This window comes from Achroia grisella, unplaced genomic scaffold (genome assembly GCF_030625045.1).
Source record: "Achroia grisella isolate CSIRO2021 unplaced genomic scaffold, CSIRO_AGI_Agris_v1 utg660, whole genome shotgun sequence".
In the NCBI taxonomy this organism is placed as follows: Eukaryota; Metazoa; Arthropoda; class Insecta; order Lepidoptera; family Pyralidae; genus Achroia; species Achroia grisella.
In genome coordinates, this window is record NW_026712984.1 from 2,478,377 (window position 1) to 2,499,171 (window position 20,795).

The 20,795-nt window shown below is 31.5% G+C and overlaps 1 protein-coding gene across 1 annotated transcript in view; it reads left to right on the top strand.

Moving 5' to 3' along the window:
• The window catches only part of LOC131849560 (agrin), a 58,768-nt gene that overhangs the window by 25,382 nt on the left and 12,591 nt on the right, over nucleotides 1-20,795 (top strand). Inside the window, exon 2 of the mRNA XM_059199652.1 lies at nucleotides 629-781. Within this exon, the coding sequence (XP_059055635.1) occupies nucleotides 733-781 (49 nt within the window). The 5' untranslated portion in view covers nucleotides 629-732. The remainder of the gene's footprint in view (nucleotides 1-628; nucleotides 782-20,795) is intronic.

Genomic DNA, 20,795 nt, shown 5'->3' on the forward strand with positions numbered 1-20,795 from the left:
CGGACAAGACATGTATACTAATGAGTGACCATTAGCGCTGACAAGCTTACTTCTCATACTGTACCAACTGTTAATACCTAATAACTATTGGTTTAAACGTAATTAATTGTAAATAGTGTGTAGGACACACTATTTATACGTATTGTAATTAATTACGTTAATACCCTATCTGGTGAAGTTTTATATGATATGGCATCTAAAGTAGTATTTATAATTCGTGTTAAAATAAATATAGTTAACACTAGCTTATAATATTTGCTTTTCTGAAATAAATGATGATGCCTATGTCGTGACGCTACATTTATCATTACATCAAATTTCATTAAGATCCATTCAACGGTTTGGTCACACATTTTTAATATTAAAGTTAAATTAAGTAATTTACTTAAAAACACTTTTTACTGGTTAATTTCTTGCCTTGGTACATTTACAAATTTTTTGTTCACTCAATACTAACGTTTGATAACAATGACACAAAATACAATTATAATATATCCAGAAATTTTTAAGTCGCTTCTACGATTGCATTCTAGAAATTTCAATAAGACGATTCATTGGTACTGCTTTATTATCATTACTCGAGTAAGTAATATTATTAGATTTATAATAATAGACAATTTCTTTGCAGATACGAACATCATGGACGACTGAATATCTTCTGCTGTGCTCAGTGCTAAGTTAATTTAAGTGAATATAAAGACTGCTAGTGTTAAATAAATAATTGTGCTGATAATGGAGTTCAAGACACATTTACTAGTGACAGCTACGCTCGTGTTGATTGGTAAGTATATATTTATACAAGTATCTTATAGAAGCATCTTATCAATTAATAAATATAAAATAAAATAGTATAGTAGAGTCTAATATTTATATTAATTGTTATATTATTTTACCTATTCGAGTCGTTTCTCCCTTTCTTTATAATGAAGGACATATATACAAAGAAAATAAGAAATAAATTCAAAAGCTTTATTTTATTTTTGTTATGAACAATAGTGCAAACAAATACTGACATTATAAACTCTCGCATTATGAGAGATCTTAAATCACTTGAACTAACTTTCCTTCACTATTTTAGCAAGATCTGAAAGAATAAGCTTTAATTGGCTGAATTTTAATGCAAACTCTGAATTTGTAAATGATATTAAAGAGTTATATCAGCGACTGTCTTCGGCTAATAATTATTTGTAATGATTATATTTATAATATAATTTATATTATAAACGCTATAAATAAATTATATACTTTTTACGTTTATAATATAAATTGTATATAATATATGTATTTGTAACAAGAAATGTGTCTCATTCGATATGAATAAAGGTTTAATTTATCTAGATATAAAAGGATCGTACCGTATCTACGAGTATGTATCTAATAATATAGTACCAAATTCTTCGGTAGATTCATAATTCATTGACTTCTATTCATTCATTATATTCACATTTATTTTTGATATTTTAATGAATAAATAGATACCTATAGATACCTATAGATACCTTAGATTTTATATATTTATTTAACGATAACTTCAACCCAAACTTTAACATATTCAAGCACATAATTTGATAATCAGTTATAAGGATATATGTATAAATGAACAAGGAGACATCACTTACTTTAGAATAAATAACGATGTACCTACATAAAATTACTAAGATATTTGTTAAAAAACATACATATGTACATAATATTTATATACACGATAGACAACAATCCAAACTTTCTGAACAAATCCATTTATTGATTATTTTAGGATGCCCTTCCGAAACGCTGAAGTCATCATCAGATTCTAAATCTGTCAATATTCCTTATTCTGAAGTAGATTTATAATCCACTTTGTCTGCATCACACATGACATTTATCGTTGTATTTCGCCCAATTTATATAATATCTTTTAGAATTATAGCCTATGTATTATTCTGATATATAAGCTATATTACTGTAAAGTTTCATAACAATCCGTTCAGTACTTTTTACGTGAAAGAGTGACAAACATCCACCCATACTCAAAAACTTTCGTGTTTATAATATTATTGAGATTGCATTTAATTCTTATACACAAGTCGAAATATTCAATAAACAGCTAAACATTGAAAGTTCCATATTAGAGAGACATATCTAACCTCAATCGAAAACTGGATTAGGCCAATAATTCAAACAAACATTTTTTTATAAATACCACAGACAAAAAACACTTGTCACGTCTATGAAAACCTGTTCGCCCACACAATGATCAATCTAATAGCGCCACTAATGATGCCGTCTGTTAGATCAATGATCTTTGTATCGTGATCGATGACGCGTGCGCAGGCGCATGCCAATAACCGTTAGCCGCGACACTGCTATGATTAATTGTTTCTTTGTGTTGCACAAACACGAGTGTTTATTAAGAGGCTTCCATATCTGTGTAAGCTCGTCCATGTGCGTGGTCGTGTGTATTAGGTCATTTAAGGTTTTTTAAGGTATAACTAACTAAAGTAAATAACATTCGAGTTATGAAGCTATTGCCTGCGTCTTTATCAGATTTTTTGATGAAATGTAGTCTACAAGGGTTTAAATTTGTTTTCGGACTACACTAATGCTGTTGGCCGCAGGTTTTATAGTTTCACCGGACGATAGGGGGCGAGTGCAGATGGTACTCCAAACCTGTGGAAGAACTTATGGCGAAACTGGCAAAGAAAATTTGTATATATTCTATTCCACTTCCAACATCCTCTCGGTTTTTGGCTTTTATTTTCTATGTACAGATTCGACCACTACCAGTTTATTATATACACATCTAGGTGGTCCTTGCAATACAATAGAGCTTTATATTAAACTTCAATATTAGTTAAAAAGTAATAAATTGTCATTTTAGAATTTTGAATATTAGTACGGCAGAATGATCCGTGCCTGACCAGATATATTAGGAGATTTATCTATTATTTAAAGAAAAATCAGTAATGAATAAGGTACTTTTAGCAGTCTTTGGCTACACCAGATTGGCGGAAGGGAGTTTAATATTAATATTTTCACGCCACAGTTATATACATATAAGAGCTGTCCCGGCAAACGCTGTTTTGCCATAAAAATTAATAACGCTATAAAAAAATAGGGGTTGATGATAGAAGGGTGAAAATTTAGAATTGTATGTATTTTTGTATGTTGTATCATAAAAAAATAGAAACTAAAAATTTTGTCTAAAAAATAAAAAATAAATTTAGGGGTGGACTACCCCTAACATTTAGGGGGACGAAAAATAGATGTTGCACGATTTTCAGACCTACTCAATACGCTCACAAAATTTCATGAGAATCGGTCAAGCCGTTTCGGAGGAGTATGGGAACGAAAACTGTAACACGAGAATTTTATATATAAGATAAACACGATTGCTTATGCGATAAAACCACCTTTTATATCTTATTATTCTTACCAAATGATGATGATAAAGTTGTAGAGATATTTCTAGACCTAAAGAGTTAATAAATAAATATCTAAATATACATCTATAATAATTTTAGAATTAGCTTTTATTTGCATTATGCAGTAAAAGAGAATACGTTAACGAAAAACATATTAACCCCAAATAAATGGGATAAGGATGAAGCAGATGATGATGATGAGTAAAAGAGAATACGTTACATTTAAAAATTAATCAATACATCTGTGCAATAATATAACCATCGACCTGCCCCGGCTTCGCACGGATGCATTACAAATCTTTGAAATTGTCGGCTTTTTCATAAATTCCTCTTGAATCACTCTATTGCTGATCACTGAATTTAAAATTGTTGCGTAATTTTAAAAATATAAGCGAATACACAGAGGTGGACAGACTCTGTTATTTGTAAAGGTAAGGGCTTGCAGATGGCTCTCAAAGCCCACGGAAGGGTTTATTGAGCGGCTGAAGGCCAACTTCCGACTGACGGATACGACTTTAGTTTGAGGGCTAGGGGTTCGAAACTCTGCTCAAACCATCGTAATTTCAATCTCCGTTTGAATTGGACTTGAATTTATTGATTGATTGGAGGGATGCCAGAATTGGAGGCAAGTTAGAATCTTTTACCATATCACTTAAAAAATATGTTTTTGTTTTTAAACATTGGTTTTTAGACCAGCCCGTGTAAACGTTTAGGATGTATATCATGACATATGGTCAGATAATGGTACTTACATAGCAACACGTACTCAGTACACGTGTTACACTGAACTTGATTTTTTTGCACACGAATAAGACATAGCGGTATATCCATTTATATACATGGTGTTCGTTTATAAAAACAAGTGACGCGCTCGATATAGTCCTTTAGTTTGCTTATAAATTTGTTCTGATTTGTTTTGTTTTAATTTAGCCATAACTTATTATATTATTATAATTATATATATTATACACAGTAAAATAATTAAGATTAGTGCAATGGTTTATTTATTTATTTCTTTAACTTAGTAGATTTTTCTTAAGATAACCATTTGTACATTTAAGTATTGCAGTCTACTTATTACCAATGTAATTCAATTATGAATAAAATAGAAATAAACTCGTAAACAATACATAGTCTAAAAACTGTGAAAATACCCCGAAAAGTGTAAATAAATTAATTTATATATAAAATAATAACGCCCTACAAATAGTTTATTCAGTTTTGTCGTTTTATTATTTACAATCGATTAGATCACCTATATAGATGATCTAATCGAGATGGTAGATATCAGATATCGTATACCTTCGTATACGATATCAGAATAGGGGGCACCACTAGTTTATTAAAAAAAACATAAATCGCAATATATAGATACTTAATTTATTATAATTGTTTGATTGTTATCATATATCGTATTATGAATAAATAAAAAAGTATATTACAACAACCTGTATGTGTGAATCAAACGCGAGTTACATGGTTAAGCGTCAACCCACATATATAACTCGTTTTATCCTTCACTTTATTGCAGTGCCGGCCGCGTGAAAGTATATACAAAGTTAGCGCCATCGCCAGCACGGAATTATTTCAAGAAAGTTTTTTACACAAGTTATAATTTTTTATCAGTATCCCTACAGTTCTACTAGCGTTAGTCAGTCAGTCAGTTGAGAAGAACAATAACGTAATAGAACAAACAAGTGTTAGAGTTCACATCAGTATTGTAGAAAAAAAATCCGATATTTTAAAAACATATTAAAAGAAGATAGTTTTTGTTTAGTACTAATGAAGTACCCAATGTAAAGATTATTACAAATATTGTAAATAGCGCCATCTAGTATTTGTAGACCGACCTACTATACTGGCTTCGGGCTGTAAATACGGAAGTCGGTAGTTGAATAATGCTCTTTCGTTGGGTGAGCCGCGGCATTCAGTCGACAAGCGCAGGGCTTTCCGGTTGTGTTTTTGGTATTAAAGTGAATTGTATTAGAAATAGGTGTATCCCGGTGTTAGACTGCATGTAGTGAAGGTGAGTGTTAATGCATTCTAAAAGGGCCTTATAAACCTACACCCGTGTCACAAGTCACGGGGGCTACTTGGAGTGTCCCTTGCGGTAGCCGGCTTCAAAGCCTAAGTCGTCATCATTAATTAGTGTTTCTTACAAAAGAAAATAATAATAACGTAAAAAGACTTACCGTCATTTCTAGAAAATATATCATAAATAAATTTAGGTAGACTTTATAAAGTCATTTGCGTGGATATATCTGCTCTATTCGTTTCAGCTGCCAAGTACCTTGCTTTATAAGATGCATTTCGATTGAAAGTTAAGATAAGTGAAATTACAACGGAGGTATGACATCTTAGTCATCTGAAATAACATTGCATTAATTGTACTATGAGCGTCATGTTATGATGTATCTGTGTTCATGTACATAAACAACGGCCACCACTTACCATCAGATAGTCCGTTAGCTTATTAGCATTCTAATTTTAACTAGTAATATAACTAAAAGTTATGCCCTGTTTCTGACCGAGAGAGATAAAAAATGCTTTCTGACCTTTATAATAATTAATAAAGCTGTTAAAGTACAAAACCGTACCGAACAAATACAATTTCGCATTTATATTATTAGTTAGGTATCCATCTTAACGAGAGTTACACAGATATATAAGATTTTTTTTTTCTATCTTAGTACACATGTAAATATCATCCAGTGAAGCTGTAAAGGCCAGCTGCCTACAGTATTAGAGTAGTCCGAAAAAAAGTACCCAATATAGGTTCAATTGCAATTACAATACGTAATATATACTAGTCCAAAATATAAATCTTAAACATTATAAGTTCTAATTTGGCTACTATTAGAAATTTTGTATCAATTAAAATCATTAGTCGAGATTATACCATAATTCATTTAAATTTTTACTTTGAAAGTTATTAAAGTTCTATTTCAAACACTAATATAAATATCATATGGTAGTAACTTTTAACCGCGCTTTGCTCTTAGTATTATAATTTTTGATATTCAATTCTGGTTCACTGTACTGAAAAACAAAAACAAACAATACATTAAAACAGCTACCTTTTAACTAACTTCATTAGAGACATATTGAAATTTATTTGCAATCTTCAGATAGCACCATGTTTACAAAATACAGGATAATTAAAAATGTTGTAACAAAATATTAGTACACATAATACAATTAATGTTCATCTTTAATATAATATAACAAACAAACAGATACACTTCCGCATTTAACATGTTAGTACGGAGTATGTGTGTGTATGCTATTATCTTATATATAAAATTCTCGTGTCGCAGTTTTCGTTCCCATACTCCTCCGAAACGGCTTGACCGATTCTCATGAAATTTTGTGAGCGTATTGAGTAGGTCTGAGAATCGGCCAACATCTATTTTTCATCCCCCTAAATGTTAGGGGTAGTCCACCCCTATTTTTTTTTTATTTTAGGGCAAAACAACGTTTGCCGGGACAGCTAGTATAATATAAACAAAAAACTTTAAGCATTATTAAAAACTGTTATCCTTATTTTGGGAAGGAACTGACTCTTGATATGCAGCTCATGTTAGTTTGGGAGTTAAGGCTGCATCAAATTGTACACAGATCTAAGTTTAAATAATTAAATTCACAAATTATTAAAAAAACAAATTCCATTCTAATTCTCGGCGATGGATAATATTGATAACGAACCAAACTAATTCGATTATCGGTAAAGGAAACGGAACCGTTCAATCAATATAATGATGACAGGTCACTGATTAAACAATATAATGTTTACGCGTGAGAATCGAATGATACGAATTTTGAAGGTAAATTAAACATCAACGACTTAGGGGACAGAGTTATGTTAAAGTGATAACCATAAATTTGTTGTTGTGTAAATAAATAGTTCCTACACACACACAATAATAAATTATTGTGTGTGCTGTAGGAACATATATACCTATATATACTAGCTGTTGTTTTGCCATATAAATTAAAATCTCTCTACAATTTTGTCCAAAAATACGTTATGTTTGAGATGGACTGAATTGAACCCTTATTTATCACTTAGAGGTTTGAAAATTAGACAGTAGCCGGCTCTCAGACCTACTGAACATAATATATATAAAATTTTTATAAAAATCGGTTATTGTGTTTCAGAGAAGATAATAATATATATCATAATATTAATACTAGATTTAAAGACAAACTTGCTGTCCCCAAGTATCGTTTAGAAAAAGTCAATAAGTCTTTTATGGGAATAGGTATAAAAATTTACAATAAAATACCAAAGGATTTAATGGAATTACCCTTAAATAAATTCATAACATCTGTTAAATCATATTTACTGCTAAGCCTATTACTCACTAAACGATTATTTGAATGACGAGTGTGCATGGCAATAGTTGTTCATGCACTGAATTTTCATTTAATGTTAGACATAGACACCTATATAAATATACATTGTAAATAAACTGGCTTTAAAAAAAAAGTAATTCAATTGATTTTCTTGCCAGTTCTATATACCGAACTGGACGGTAGGGAAAAAATAAAATTATAATGTAAAAATTTGACGTTCATAAGCGGCTAAAATGTCCTACATGAATAAATGATTTTTGAATTTGAATTTGAATTTGTAACTAACATTGTGACACGAGAATTTTATATATAAGATATACCTATATATTGATAGAGTCCATACATCCAAGTAATTGCTAATTTAAAATCTTAGTTTGGTGTCTAAAATACAGGCTGTGGCTTAGTTTCACATGATTTGATATATCGTTTGATGTACTATTTATTGTGTCACTATTTATTTGTTCTCATATCGGAAAACTAAGAACTCTTGCCTCTGTATCCCGTAATTTCTACGTCATTCATTAACTGAGTACTTATTAATTAGCATATTTGGCATAAATGAAATAATATTTATAAATACTAGTGTTTGAGTATCTGTTTGTCATATTTTTACGGGTAAGCGGGTAAACAGCTGAAAGGATTTTAATGCAAGTTGACGTGACAATATATCACTAGGATGGATATACGCTATCTTTTATTTCAAAAAGGCATATGAAGTCGCTAGCCTTGTCTAGCTTTCTATATTAAGTCGCTAATAAAAATGATGAATAATAGAAAACTCATGAATTCGAAAGTCGTAATACGACCTATCGCAAGTTTGCGGTCGCCCTAAACGATGGTCAATTTATAATATCAGGATGTTATTAATTGGAGCTAGTACATAAATAGAAGTTATGAGCACTTTCTAACATCTCTCCAGTATTATACTCTCGTATATTGATGCCACTTCACTGTAGTTTCACTATGTGGTCGTATCTTCCCATATTTTATAGGTTTCTATTTAATAGCTTCTTCCGTGGATTGCTATATTCATGAAAATTGCTATATGTAACGAGTGATTCAATGAAAAGATAAGTGAATGTATTATAAAATTAAAGAAACAAAATTAATATACAACACAACGCCCTCTAGTCTTAAACGAAACTGAACTTACTTTGGGTACTTCGATTGATTTGGAAAAGCTTGACGCAAATAGAGCGGAGTTTGAAGTTTAACGTTAGCTCTTAAACGATTGGACCGTTTATAATGCGAAATTTTATTTGACACCGTTTTAGTTGAGATGATTTTTAGCTACATCACATCTCAGGACAATTCACACGACAATATTGTGCCAAGCCAAGCAAACTTTGTGTAGGGTACTAGATAACAGATATAAATAGACACCGACATTTTTTTTTGTAAATAAATATATAATATATATATAGAAAATACCCAGACCTATTCAAATAACCTTACTCATACTATTACTATTTCACTTAAATACATTTTTTGGTATGTTAATTAGAAATAATGTTAATAAAGGAAAACTTATCTCTGCAAGAAATCTTCGAGGCAACCAAATAGAGCGTGGCATAGGAAGTGTTGAGTGCGTCAAATTGTGCAAATAATAATTTAACAAAATATCATAAATAATTAAAACTAAACATAATATATGTTTCTACCGTGCGAGGAATTGAACCTGCGACCAATAAAGTGGAAGTAAGACGGTGTGGTAAATCGCGGGTATAAATGGAAGGTTTTACAGGTTTTTAAATGACCACGCATGAATGCATATGATTTTTATGACACCTCATTTACTGAATTGTTTCGTATGTAAACATCTTAATTTACAAGTTTATAGCTTATTTTATAGCATGAAATCTCGATTATCTCTCTTGATATAGGAATTTCGCAGTAAATGTTTATCATACAACATTGTATTTGAACGAGTAGCCGCATTTATCTCTTACTTTGAACATCGTTAAAATTTATAGTCCATTTTATTTCAATACTTTTTGTTTCTATTTTATACCAGTTTTAGGAAAGGTTCTAATTGTGGGTATATCTCTTATAGTACAAAACAGATATTCACCATTACTGCCCTACAACGCTTTCTAGTTCTACCCAAAGGTTAGCTGGTAGAGAATGCCATATGGAATTAAGCTCGCCTCTTGTACACTCTTTTAAAGTGCAATAAAGAATAAAAAAAAAACAGAAAAATGGGGGAAGGAATTGATAGTGTAATAGGTACTACTGGTCCATTACTAGCAATGTATGTAGTCTAATAATGTATCAGGTTTTCTATAATACAAAATGACGTTCATAAGCAACTAAGTTATCAATACCATCGCAGTTAGTTCATGGTGAATTCATCATAACTAGTGAAGGATCATATGAAGCACGTAGAGTTACTACGTGCTTCATATGATCCTTCACTGGTGCTCCATTAGCGTATACTATCAGAGCAGGCGTCTTTACAATACTATTGTAACAAATTAAATGTCTTAAAGCATAGGTAATAGAAATTTCTTCCTAAAAAAATTGGTTCAGAACAAAATCTATATGAACATCATATGAATGCTTGTAACTGATGGAATGAATTATATGGAAATTAACATATAAATTCGTATAGACATACCAACTGTTACACGCTTTTTCGTCAGTTTTTTTAACATAATAAATAACCAATTTCTGTCCTTATTATACGATATATCTACACTCCTTAATTCAGTAACATCTGATCAATCGACTAATTGTAACAAACAGGCAGAGTCAGACAGACAGACACACTTTCACAATTACAATATTAATATCAATATTTCAATCTGGTCCCGTAGGAATCCAATCATTTCACGGATATACGCTCTTGGTACCGTAACAGATACATAGATTCTCCGCCAGACTTCCTCCTTTAAAATGAGATATAATCATGATTAATTACGTATAATTAATTCCTCAGATCAGATATGGAATAAACGTTCGTCTTGTGGTCGTTTAATGTGTCTTATTTCGGTGTCTATATTTTCACTCTCCAAGTTTTGAACGATATCAGTCTTGTATATATTACAACTGTAGTAATAATAACAATGTTAAGTATAACCCTGGACAATTCACACAGCGTCTGCTAATCCCAAACTACGCAGTGCTTGTACTGTGAGTATTAAACAACTCGTATAAATATTTAAATGAGTGTTTTAGTAAAAAAAAAAAATTTGTATATTTGTATTTTATTATATTTGCAATTAATATACTCAAAAACCGTACCGTGTGCCGATTTTATAATTAATTTCACCATTACAATATCTCATAGGCTATATTATTACCAGAAAAATAAAACAATGAAGGTAGCCATAAATATCTTGCATCACATCGCCCGCTGAAATTATGGCCAATGGGACAAGTTTATCATAAAATGTTTAAAAAATAAATATACATAGCACACATAGAAAACACCCGGACAAATCCTCTAGATCGCTATACAAGCACCACTGCAAGCTATATACAACATTGTTTGAAAACACAATGCTTTGTATACAAAACACAAATTTTATATAAATATGTAAATATTATTGTGAATCATCACGTCATCAATCTTATATATCGTCATATCTTAAACGAAAACCTGTTTTTTTTTATTATAATAAATTAAACTAACTAAAAAAACAATTTATTTATTTCATAAATTCTTGCACCCATGAATCCATGATTTTCATTACTAACATGAGCTGTATTTTAACGAGCTTCACTTGTTTGTTTTATGAGGCAATATTTTTGAAGAATAAATTAATTACATGTAGGTATATTGATCAATATGTCGTAAGGAGATTAATGGATTGTTTGCTCTCCCACAGGCTAGCAAACATACCCGGCTCATGAAAATTGAATGTCATTTAAGATGAGAAGATAATAATGATGTATCTAATTAGTTTCACAATTTATTATACGGATTACTCTATACAAATTTCATTAATATTATCATTTATATACAACCGTCATCGAGCGCTAAAACTAAGTAGAGTTGTACATTTTTTAAAGGATGATGCACGCTGATAAAATAAGCATGAGCTCAAGTTATTGGCTGAGTAACTCCCCTCCGATCGATCCCCCGTTCAATTCAAACGAGGATTGATATTACGACGGCCTGAGCCGAGGTTCGAACCCCTAGTGGTGCCCTCAGACTAAAGTCGTATCCGTCAGGCAGGACTTGGCCTTCAGCCGCTCCATAAGTCCTTCCGCGGGTTTGGAGTGCCATCTGCACTCGCCCCCTAACGTCCGGTGAAGCTGTAAAGGCCAGCTGCGGCCAACAGCATTACAGTAGTCCGAAAAAAAAAGTCTGAGTAACAAATTTAGTTGGTAATAACCATAATAGTATTCATAGGGAATTCCATTCACGAATTTTTACCAGTGCGGCTAACAATTCCCATTACTGTAAATTTCCCCCCTCCACTAACAACTTCCCCCTTTCTATCTGTCCCACTTCACCTAACAACCCCCCCCTCCCCCCCCTCGTATCTCCTTTCAGATTATTGTTCTAATCGCGGTTTTGAATGTTAATAATCTCTGGTATTTTCTATTATTGCCTTTGGGTAGAAATCTTTTGTCTACTATCTTTCTAATTGATCGCCAACCAAACAATGCATACTAACATTATAAATGCATAAGTATGTCTGTCTGTCTCTTACATTTTTACGATTGTTCTGTTGGCCGAATGTATCCTAATTAAATTTTACAGGAAAATAGAGGGTATCAGTAGAACATAGAGTATCATTTTACGTTATCGTTTAAATGAAGACAGATCTTAATGAAAGTTGACGTGGAGATTATTTTTGAGGGTAGATACTATATATAGATAGATAGATATTGCTTTATTTTGCATAAAAGAACAAACACAAAAGGTACAGTAAAATAAAAATAAAGGTACAAAATAAATACACACAACTCAGTTAACAATATGGAATATAGGTACAAACAATATATGAATAACGTAATGTGTGTGTCCATCCAAATCGCCCATATGCAAAAAAAGGCAGCACCTCAATGTATTGTTTGCTCGAGCAGCAAACTCATGATTTTCAGGTTTTTCCCAGGGACATACGCGAGGACGCAAGTAACAAGACCGCCGCGCCGTATCCATCCAGCCCTACTACACTATAGGATATTTTCTATGTCAAAAAAAGTAAACGAAGTCGCAGGTATTAGCTAGTTTATAATAAACTGTACAATAGACAAGGAAATCTATGTGCAGCCGAGCCAACTATTAATGTACCGTTCGCCCTACATATTAAACGTTCCACAGAACATATTTCCATAAATATCTACATGGAACTAATAAAATACGACAGAGCTAGTAAACTTTTTTCGGAAAATATTTCTTTATTAAAATGCAATATTGTTGTTATAATAGTTTTTCAAACTCACATCTCAATGACATGATAACGTGATATCCGTTGCGCTGTGCATGTATATAGGCACAGTTATCTTATTGCGATTACATAAAAAAAATTAACAACAACATTTAGCCTGGAAATCTTTATAACTTTTACTACATGTATTACGGTTTTCGACGTCAATATTGCTACGTACTAGAAATGTGCCGCGTATTTGCTTAGTTTCTCTGTCATTTGCACTCTCACTGCATAATTATCTCTTGACATTCAAACGTACAATAAACGTTTTAGACCAATGTTAATTTGTGACAAGTACAATATATGCCACAAAAACAAATCCACATTGATTTATTTATATTACGCACCTACTAGCTTAAACTGCGCCGTTGCTCGGATTGTTTATATTACCTTTCATTTCATCACCTTTTTCAAACTATATTGTTTGAAAAAAAAAACAAATATATATGTAATACTTTTAATATACATACTTCAAAAATAGATCGAAAATATTTATTTTAAACTAATGAATTGGATATTTACACGAATAAAGGCAATTTTCGATGGCTTATCAATATTGTAATTTTAATGTCTTTTTACACATATACTTCTATATGCATAAGAATATAAATATAATTAACGTACAATTTCTCCAATTTGCAATAACATAAAAAAAGGTGTAACTATACCTTCACCACTTAACACGTATCTGTAAATTAGACCCTTTGTAGGTATTTAAAATTAACTACGCTTTCAAACAATCCCTTTACAATCTTAATATGAATTGTTAACGGGGAAAGTTTTGAGATGTCTGCGTCGCGTCGTCTTGGAAAACGAAATTAAATAAAAAGCTTTTCGATGTTGTTAGCGAGTTTCAGCCATTTTCCATTTCTAATAAAACCTTTCTTTTATGCAACTACTAGTTGTTCCAGCTTAGTTCGTATTGCCTACGTCAATGAATGCTGCGATGTAAATACTGACAGGATGTCTGATTGACTGACTGATTTGGAACAATCTGAATTGATCAAGTCCAATCAATTTGACACTGATTGATTTTATTGTTGACACTTCGATTCGAGTGTTATTACGTATTTCAAAACAACTTTCATTCTGAACAGTATTAAGATATTTTAATAGTTATTCTGCTTTTCGGGGCAGGGACAGGTCCAACAAATCAGAAATCATTAAAATCGGTCCAACCGTTCTTGAGTTGTTGTTCTATATATACATATATACGTATGGATATTTTTATTTAGTACTGCTATTTTTAGTTTATTTACTTTTTCGGACGTTTTACTTGTCATATGTTTCGAATTTTGAATTTGTTTTAAGTACTATAAAGAAAATGAATAATTAAAATATTTTATTTATTTTTATGTAAATTAATACACTTTTTCAAAGTTATAACCAAAACTTTAGGATATTCGTTGTGCTGTAGTTTACTTTTAAATATTTATTCCCACGTCCTAGCAATTTAGTCTATATGTTTCTATACTTCCATATTAATAAGTAAGGTTTGAACGTTCGGGATAATCTCCATTAGTAATCTTTCTATTTTGAAAATTCTTGTATTATAAAATTCTTTTAAACGACCGATGTAATAGATAACTCATTTACCCAGAGAGGCAATATAACATCACGCTATGACCAATAGGAGCGGACCTCCAATGAAAATGGTTGCAAATTCGGGGAAATACTCTGTTCAGCTAGTATTACTATACTTACGTGACATCTACTATAATATTCGTGCACTTATTCATAGAATAAGTGCACGAATATTATAGTAATTTGTATAATGTACACATAAGTATACCGTCATCTTGTTTGCTCGACTAATCGAACTAATAGAAGCGATTTTTTTATACCTGTCAAACAAGGGAGCGTAATTAACTATGAGAAAGTGAAAAGTGGTGACTTTACAACGTTGAACCTATTAAATAATGTATCAATCGACTTTACGTCGTATTGCTAACAACACCCACGTCCTTGGTTGCTTTTAATCTATTATTCAACGTATTATTCAAATGCCTTGAATAATGAATAAAGGACGGGTATCAAGGACGTTTAATTCCAAACTTTATGTATGTAGACTTTGTAAAAGTCATCTGTTAAGCACATCTATCATATCTGTTTCTGGCAAACCGCTTACTGTTTAAGCTGAGTTTCAGTTGAGATATGGCAGTGAAATTACAGGTTCTGGAGGCATGGTAACATCTTAGTTCTCTGTGATAGCAATGCATGAGCCTTACCACAAGTATCACATGATAAAGTGTTGCCGTTTATGTATATAGGCTACGATTATAATTTACTATATTAATCTGGATAAGATATTTTAGAGCAGCTTGACTTAGGTTTAATAGTCCGATTGAGTCTCAAAATTTATGAGTTAGACTCTAGCTAAAAAATCTTGACTTAATGTACCATATTGCGCCTGAATTTTTTGCTAGTGGATAGTGAAACACCTTTAACATTGTTTTATACTTGTTACGATTTTTTTCTTGTTCTTGAGATTAAAATATTCAACCAATAAAACAAACTCTTGTGCTTTAATAATATTAGTCTATGTATCCGATATTGAGTGACCAGGGTTAATGTGACAGCGTCGAAATATCGGGAACCTATAAATAAAATTGGTAGGCCATGCCGCTCTTGTATCGGTTTATACAGTCACGAAAAGAGCTGTTCACGAACCATCACGCCATAAATATTCTACAACAGACGCATAGGCAATTATATATATAAATAATATTATCACAATAAATAACCCGTTTACATAATGTATACACACCTTTAGTTTCAGCTTGATATATTTACACCTAGAGTAACAATGTTACAGTAGATAAAGGAATGAGAGTTACGAGCGTGTCCTAGAGGATACAGACAGACAATCCTAGGGTTGACACGTGTGATAAATAAGTTTTATTCCAAATTTAAAATTTAAGCAGTTTTGAACAGATATTCTTTTTTTCTTCTGAGGTATACGTATTTCTGGAAAGTCATATATCATCTTGTATTCATTTTGTTACACATACATTATACATACATGTTTGTTCACAATTCAAAATATACTAATAATTAATAATCTAATGTCAAACGACATTAAACGTATTTAAGTTATCAAATTATTATGACACCTTTTTCGTACCATTTTATTTATTTGTAAGTACATGACATAACACAGATGGAGTGTTAGGTGTTTTATTTTTTTTAGATTACAACGTAAAAAGTAAAAATAAATTCGTTTTAATTTAATATATTTATGACCTTGAATTACACATTGACATACTGTTTTTAAATGTATAATTTAAAAGTTAAGTTAGTTAGTATTTAAAACATGTTACCGAATAGAATAGAAGCCAGGGCGAGTAGCTAGTAAAATATAAACATTTAAGAAAGTGCAGGCCCTGTTAAATCGACATGCAGTGCGCAGTCTGTGGGCGGCTGCATGCACCCAGGCCTTCTAAATTCAAATAACTTATTCGAATGTACCGCACGCGCCGCGACGGGTTAAAGACCCGCTGTATTGTACATGAATATAATTTACCTCACTTGACCATTTCACTAGCGCAAGTGACTGTATCCATACTATATTATAAATGCGAAAGTCTGCCTCTCTGCCTATCTGTACGTTTGTCATCGTTCACGACTAAAAGGATGAAACGGTCCTGCATATTTAATTTCATTTTTCATTTGTTTATTCAGTAAAAATTGATATTGTGTTTGAAATTATACAATTTTGCTGATAAGAAATTCATCAACACTGTAAAAAGACTGCTCCAACAGAAAAGAACGCAACCTGCCCTTTAAAAGCTAAAGCCAATTATGTATTGTCTTTAAACTATTGGACAAAGAGTTATAAAGCCTTTCTGCTTGGAAATCTTTACAATATAAAGGATCGGTTTTACAATACTATAGAAATGTTAATGAATATCTATAGTGTGAATAAAAAAAATGTATAGAGATTAACAAAATTTTAAAAAGATATAATCAAATACCAATCGTATGCAGACCACGTCGTTGACATCTGGTAGTTTCTTTATAAATTTAAATAACAAGGTTAGTGCTTGTTGGCACAGATTCAACTAAGTACGATATGCAGGCGGGCAGTAGGTACTGACTTTAAATGAAAATGTATAATGTCAGCTAAGTTATTGAATAGTAGTCTAGTACTGTTAGCAATGAAGTAAAACTCTTCTATTTTACTTTAGATTTATAAAAATAATTTTAGACCTGGACACTTCACACATTGGTATGGACATGTAATGCGTAGGAACGAGGATAATATTTTAAGAAAGGTGTTACATATGAATGTGGATGGTTATAAGGGCAGAGGAAGGCCGAAAAAGAGATGGATGGACTGTGTGAAAGATGATATGGTAAGAAAGGAAGTAAATAACGCGATGACTGCGAACAGGGATGAATGGAAGCGAAAAACATATTACGCCGACCCCAAATAAATGGGATAAGGAAGAAGCAGATGATGATGACACTTCACATATAGCCATCTAGTCCCAAGTTAAATAGAACTTATATTATGGATACTAGATAACTGATACAAAATTTTAATTACTTTTTTTTGTAAGTATATAACAGAAAATACTTAGACCAATTAAAACAATCATACTCTTAAATACTATCTGTTTGGGGAATCAAAATCGCGACTATCGGTAGTAAGGCGTTGTGCTAATCCGCTAGGCTAGGGGGGAAGAGGTTGTTTAGGAATTGTTAGTAATGTGGACTGTTGACCCCATTGCTATGTACCATGTCAGGTTGACCTCCATGCGGTTCTCCCTGGAAACCATCATTATAAATTCTTGGCGAATATGTCACGCTGGGCTAACTGACCTGACCTCATGCTCATCTTATCATCCTCCACTGGTGCCACGCCAGCGTATACCGTTAGCGCAGGCAAGTGCACCATTCCATTATCATCCATAAAAAAAAATCCGTTAGACTACTCGGATTTTCGACTACATCATCAAGAATCGAAGTTATTGAATAGTTCTTTTAAGTTTAATTATAATACCTTCACTGTAGTTGTTCACACTGAGATATTGCTTTGTACAAGTTGTCTGCGCGAGTAACTCAATCTGTACTATTTCAGCCACCAACCAGCTTGCTTTTTAAGCTATGTTTCTATTGAACAATGAAATAAGACAGTGAAATTACAGGGCAAGAGGTATTACAATTAGTCTACTGGACTATTTTTTATAATACAATGGTGGTAATCATAATTATATACATAGTATATCGCTCATTTGCTAAACGATTGCTATAAACTATGAACGCCAAAAACACCATGTTACCTATGCATTGTTGAAGCTTAAGAAACCTTAATACACACTTCTTGAGGAACCCCATATCTTTAGAGAAAATTAGTAATGAACAAAACGAGTACAGACTTTGACTTTTATAACAATTTTTAGTGAATTACTTTTTTTTTACCTGCGTATGACAATTTTTTTAAGTCGCTCAAGTACTTTTCGAGTGTAATCGTTAAAAATAAATAAACTATAGCCTCCTGTATAATATTAGTATAAGTATATAAGAATAATAACCATCCATATATTAGTATACAGTATACCATGTGACTGTTATATATGATAAAAAAGATATTTCTTTCAAGAAATATTTACGTAATAGGTACCTCGACGCGGCGCCGTTTTAATGCTTGTAATTAGGATATCGTTAAAAAACCAATTTATGTTTTACGAGTTCGTAATTGCTGAAATGTAAAGGGTTGTTCTCGTATGCAAATTACATATAAAATTATTATTTTATAAGAATACAGTAATTTTAAGAAATATCAAACTTTTTCATCTACTTTATACTATTTTGTTTTATATTGTATTTTCGCCTTTATTCATACTTTTGAAACAGTATTTAGTACTGGCTTTTTTTATTCCTTAACTTTTAATAATATTTCTTAACATTGACATTCTAAAAAATATACTTTTAATATATGTCAGTCTGAAATAATAGTCTTTTAAAAAATGGAAGTGATGGATTAGTGCAATAGCAGGTTTCCCAATGACGATACATGAGATCAGTTTGTCCATAGTAGAAATAAGCATATCAGTGTGTCTGCGACAATTTCAGTACCATATAACACTTAATATATAGTTGTTAACATTATTTATTGTATTTAATTAAACCCTAAACTTACGTGAGTTATGGGTAGTCTTTAAAATCAAGATCTAATCTACTCCGCATGCAGATAGTAAAAAAATCATTACTAAAATATTTTATACAAATACTCGAGTACTAAGATTGCATAATTGGTAAAGATAATATCTTCACTGTATTTTCTTGATATTGTCTGTACGAGCCCTTGCTTTCCAGTGATAACTACACACAATTTGTTTGATTACACATCATAATAGCCCCCACGCTTTTATGGTGGCCTGGTACTTCGTTTTGATGGGACTGAAAATAATTAAACCTCTGTACTGGAAAATTTTTATTATTTTAAAATAGAATAATATAACAATAAAATTATTGCAATAAATAACAACCTTCACGACTGTTATTCCAGAAGGGGAGTGACAGCAAGATGGCATGTGTAACCTTGACGGACTCAAGGATTATTATTATTGTATATTACGCATATGCATGTATAAATTCAAACACTAGTAAAATTCGAACTCTAGGAACTAGGACACGACGCTCTGTTTGCTGTTTAATAAATAAAATTAATTTCTTAAAAGATATCGCAGGCTTTATATAATAAATAAATGATATTCTCTCAATTATTACTAGTTTTCGAAATTAGAACTAATATCAAAACGAGTATTCGATTTTAAAAATTTTATAATTAATGCAGTTTATTATTAAGGTGTGATATAATATAATAATAAATAATTTTTCAGGGCAATTACATATTGAGACATCAGATAAATAGCTATAATTTGACGCACAGGGCCCGTTTGTTTTTATTTGAACACGTGCGTTTCAATACCGTATAATTTATATGTTAATTTCTTTTTGTATAAAAACATGTCAATGTTACGTGCTGATACTGTTTTCAAACTGTGTCGTAAGAAAGCTGAACATATACTTATATTAATAACATAACTTCACGACTAAAATATACAATATATAAAAATTACACACTTTGGAAATGAAACAACTCCAGTTCTTTTAACTAAAGAAAAACTTTGAGCAAAGCATGCGTATATCTGGCCATATTCAGCGAGCCACAAAGTAGTTTCTTTGTAAAATGTGTTTCTGTAAGATGTGGCAATTAAAATTACAAAGTAAAAAGACAATCTCTTAGTCTTTTGGAATGTTGTATATCTAAACATATATAACTCAAAGGTGACTGACGTAGTGATCTATCAACACAGAGCCCAAACCACTGGACGGATCGGGCTGAATTTTGGCATGCAGGTAGATGTTATGACGTAGGCATCCCGTAAGAAAGGATTGTGATAAATTCCACCCCTAAGGGGATAAATTAACGCAGGCAAAAGCTAGTATTATATATAATTTGATTAGTTTATATAATCTTGTTAAGTTATTGTCAATTTTTATTGTTAGTAGTAGTATTTTAGAACTTAAGTGCTATCGTCGTCATCGATCTCCTATTATATTAAATTACTAATATAGGCTATAAGAAAATAGCAGAGAGAGGGTGGACTAGCTGCTCCTTCGGAGTTAAAGATTAATTTTT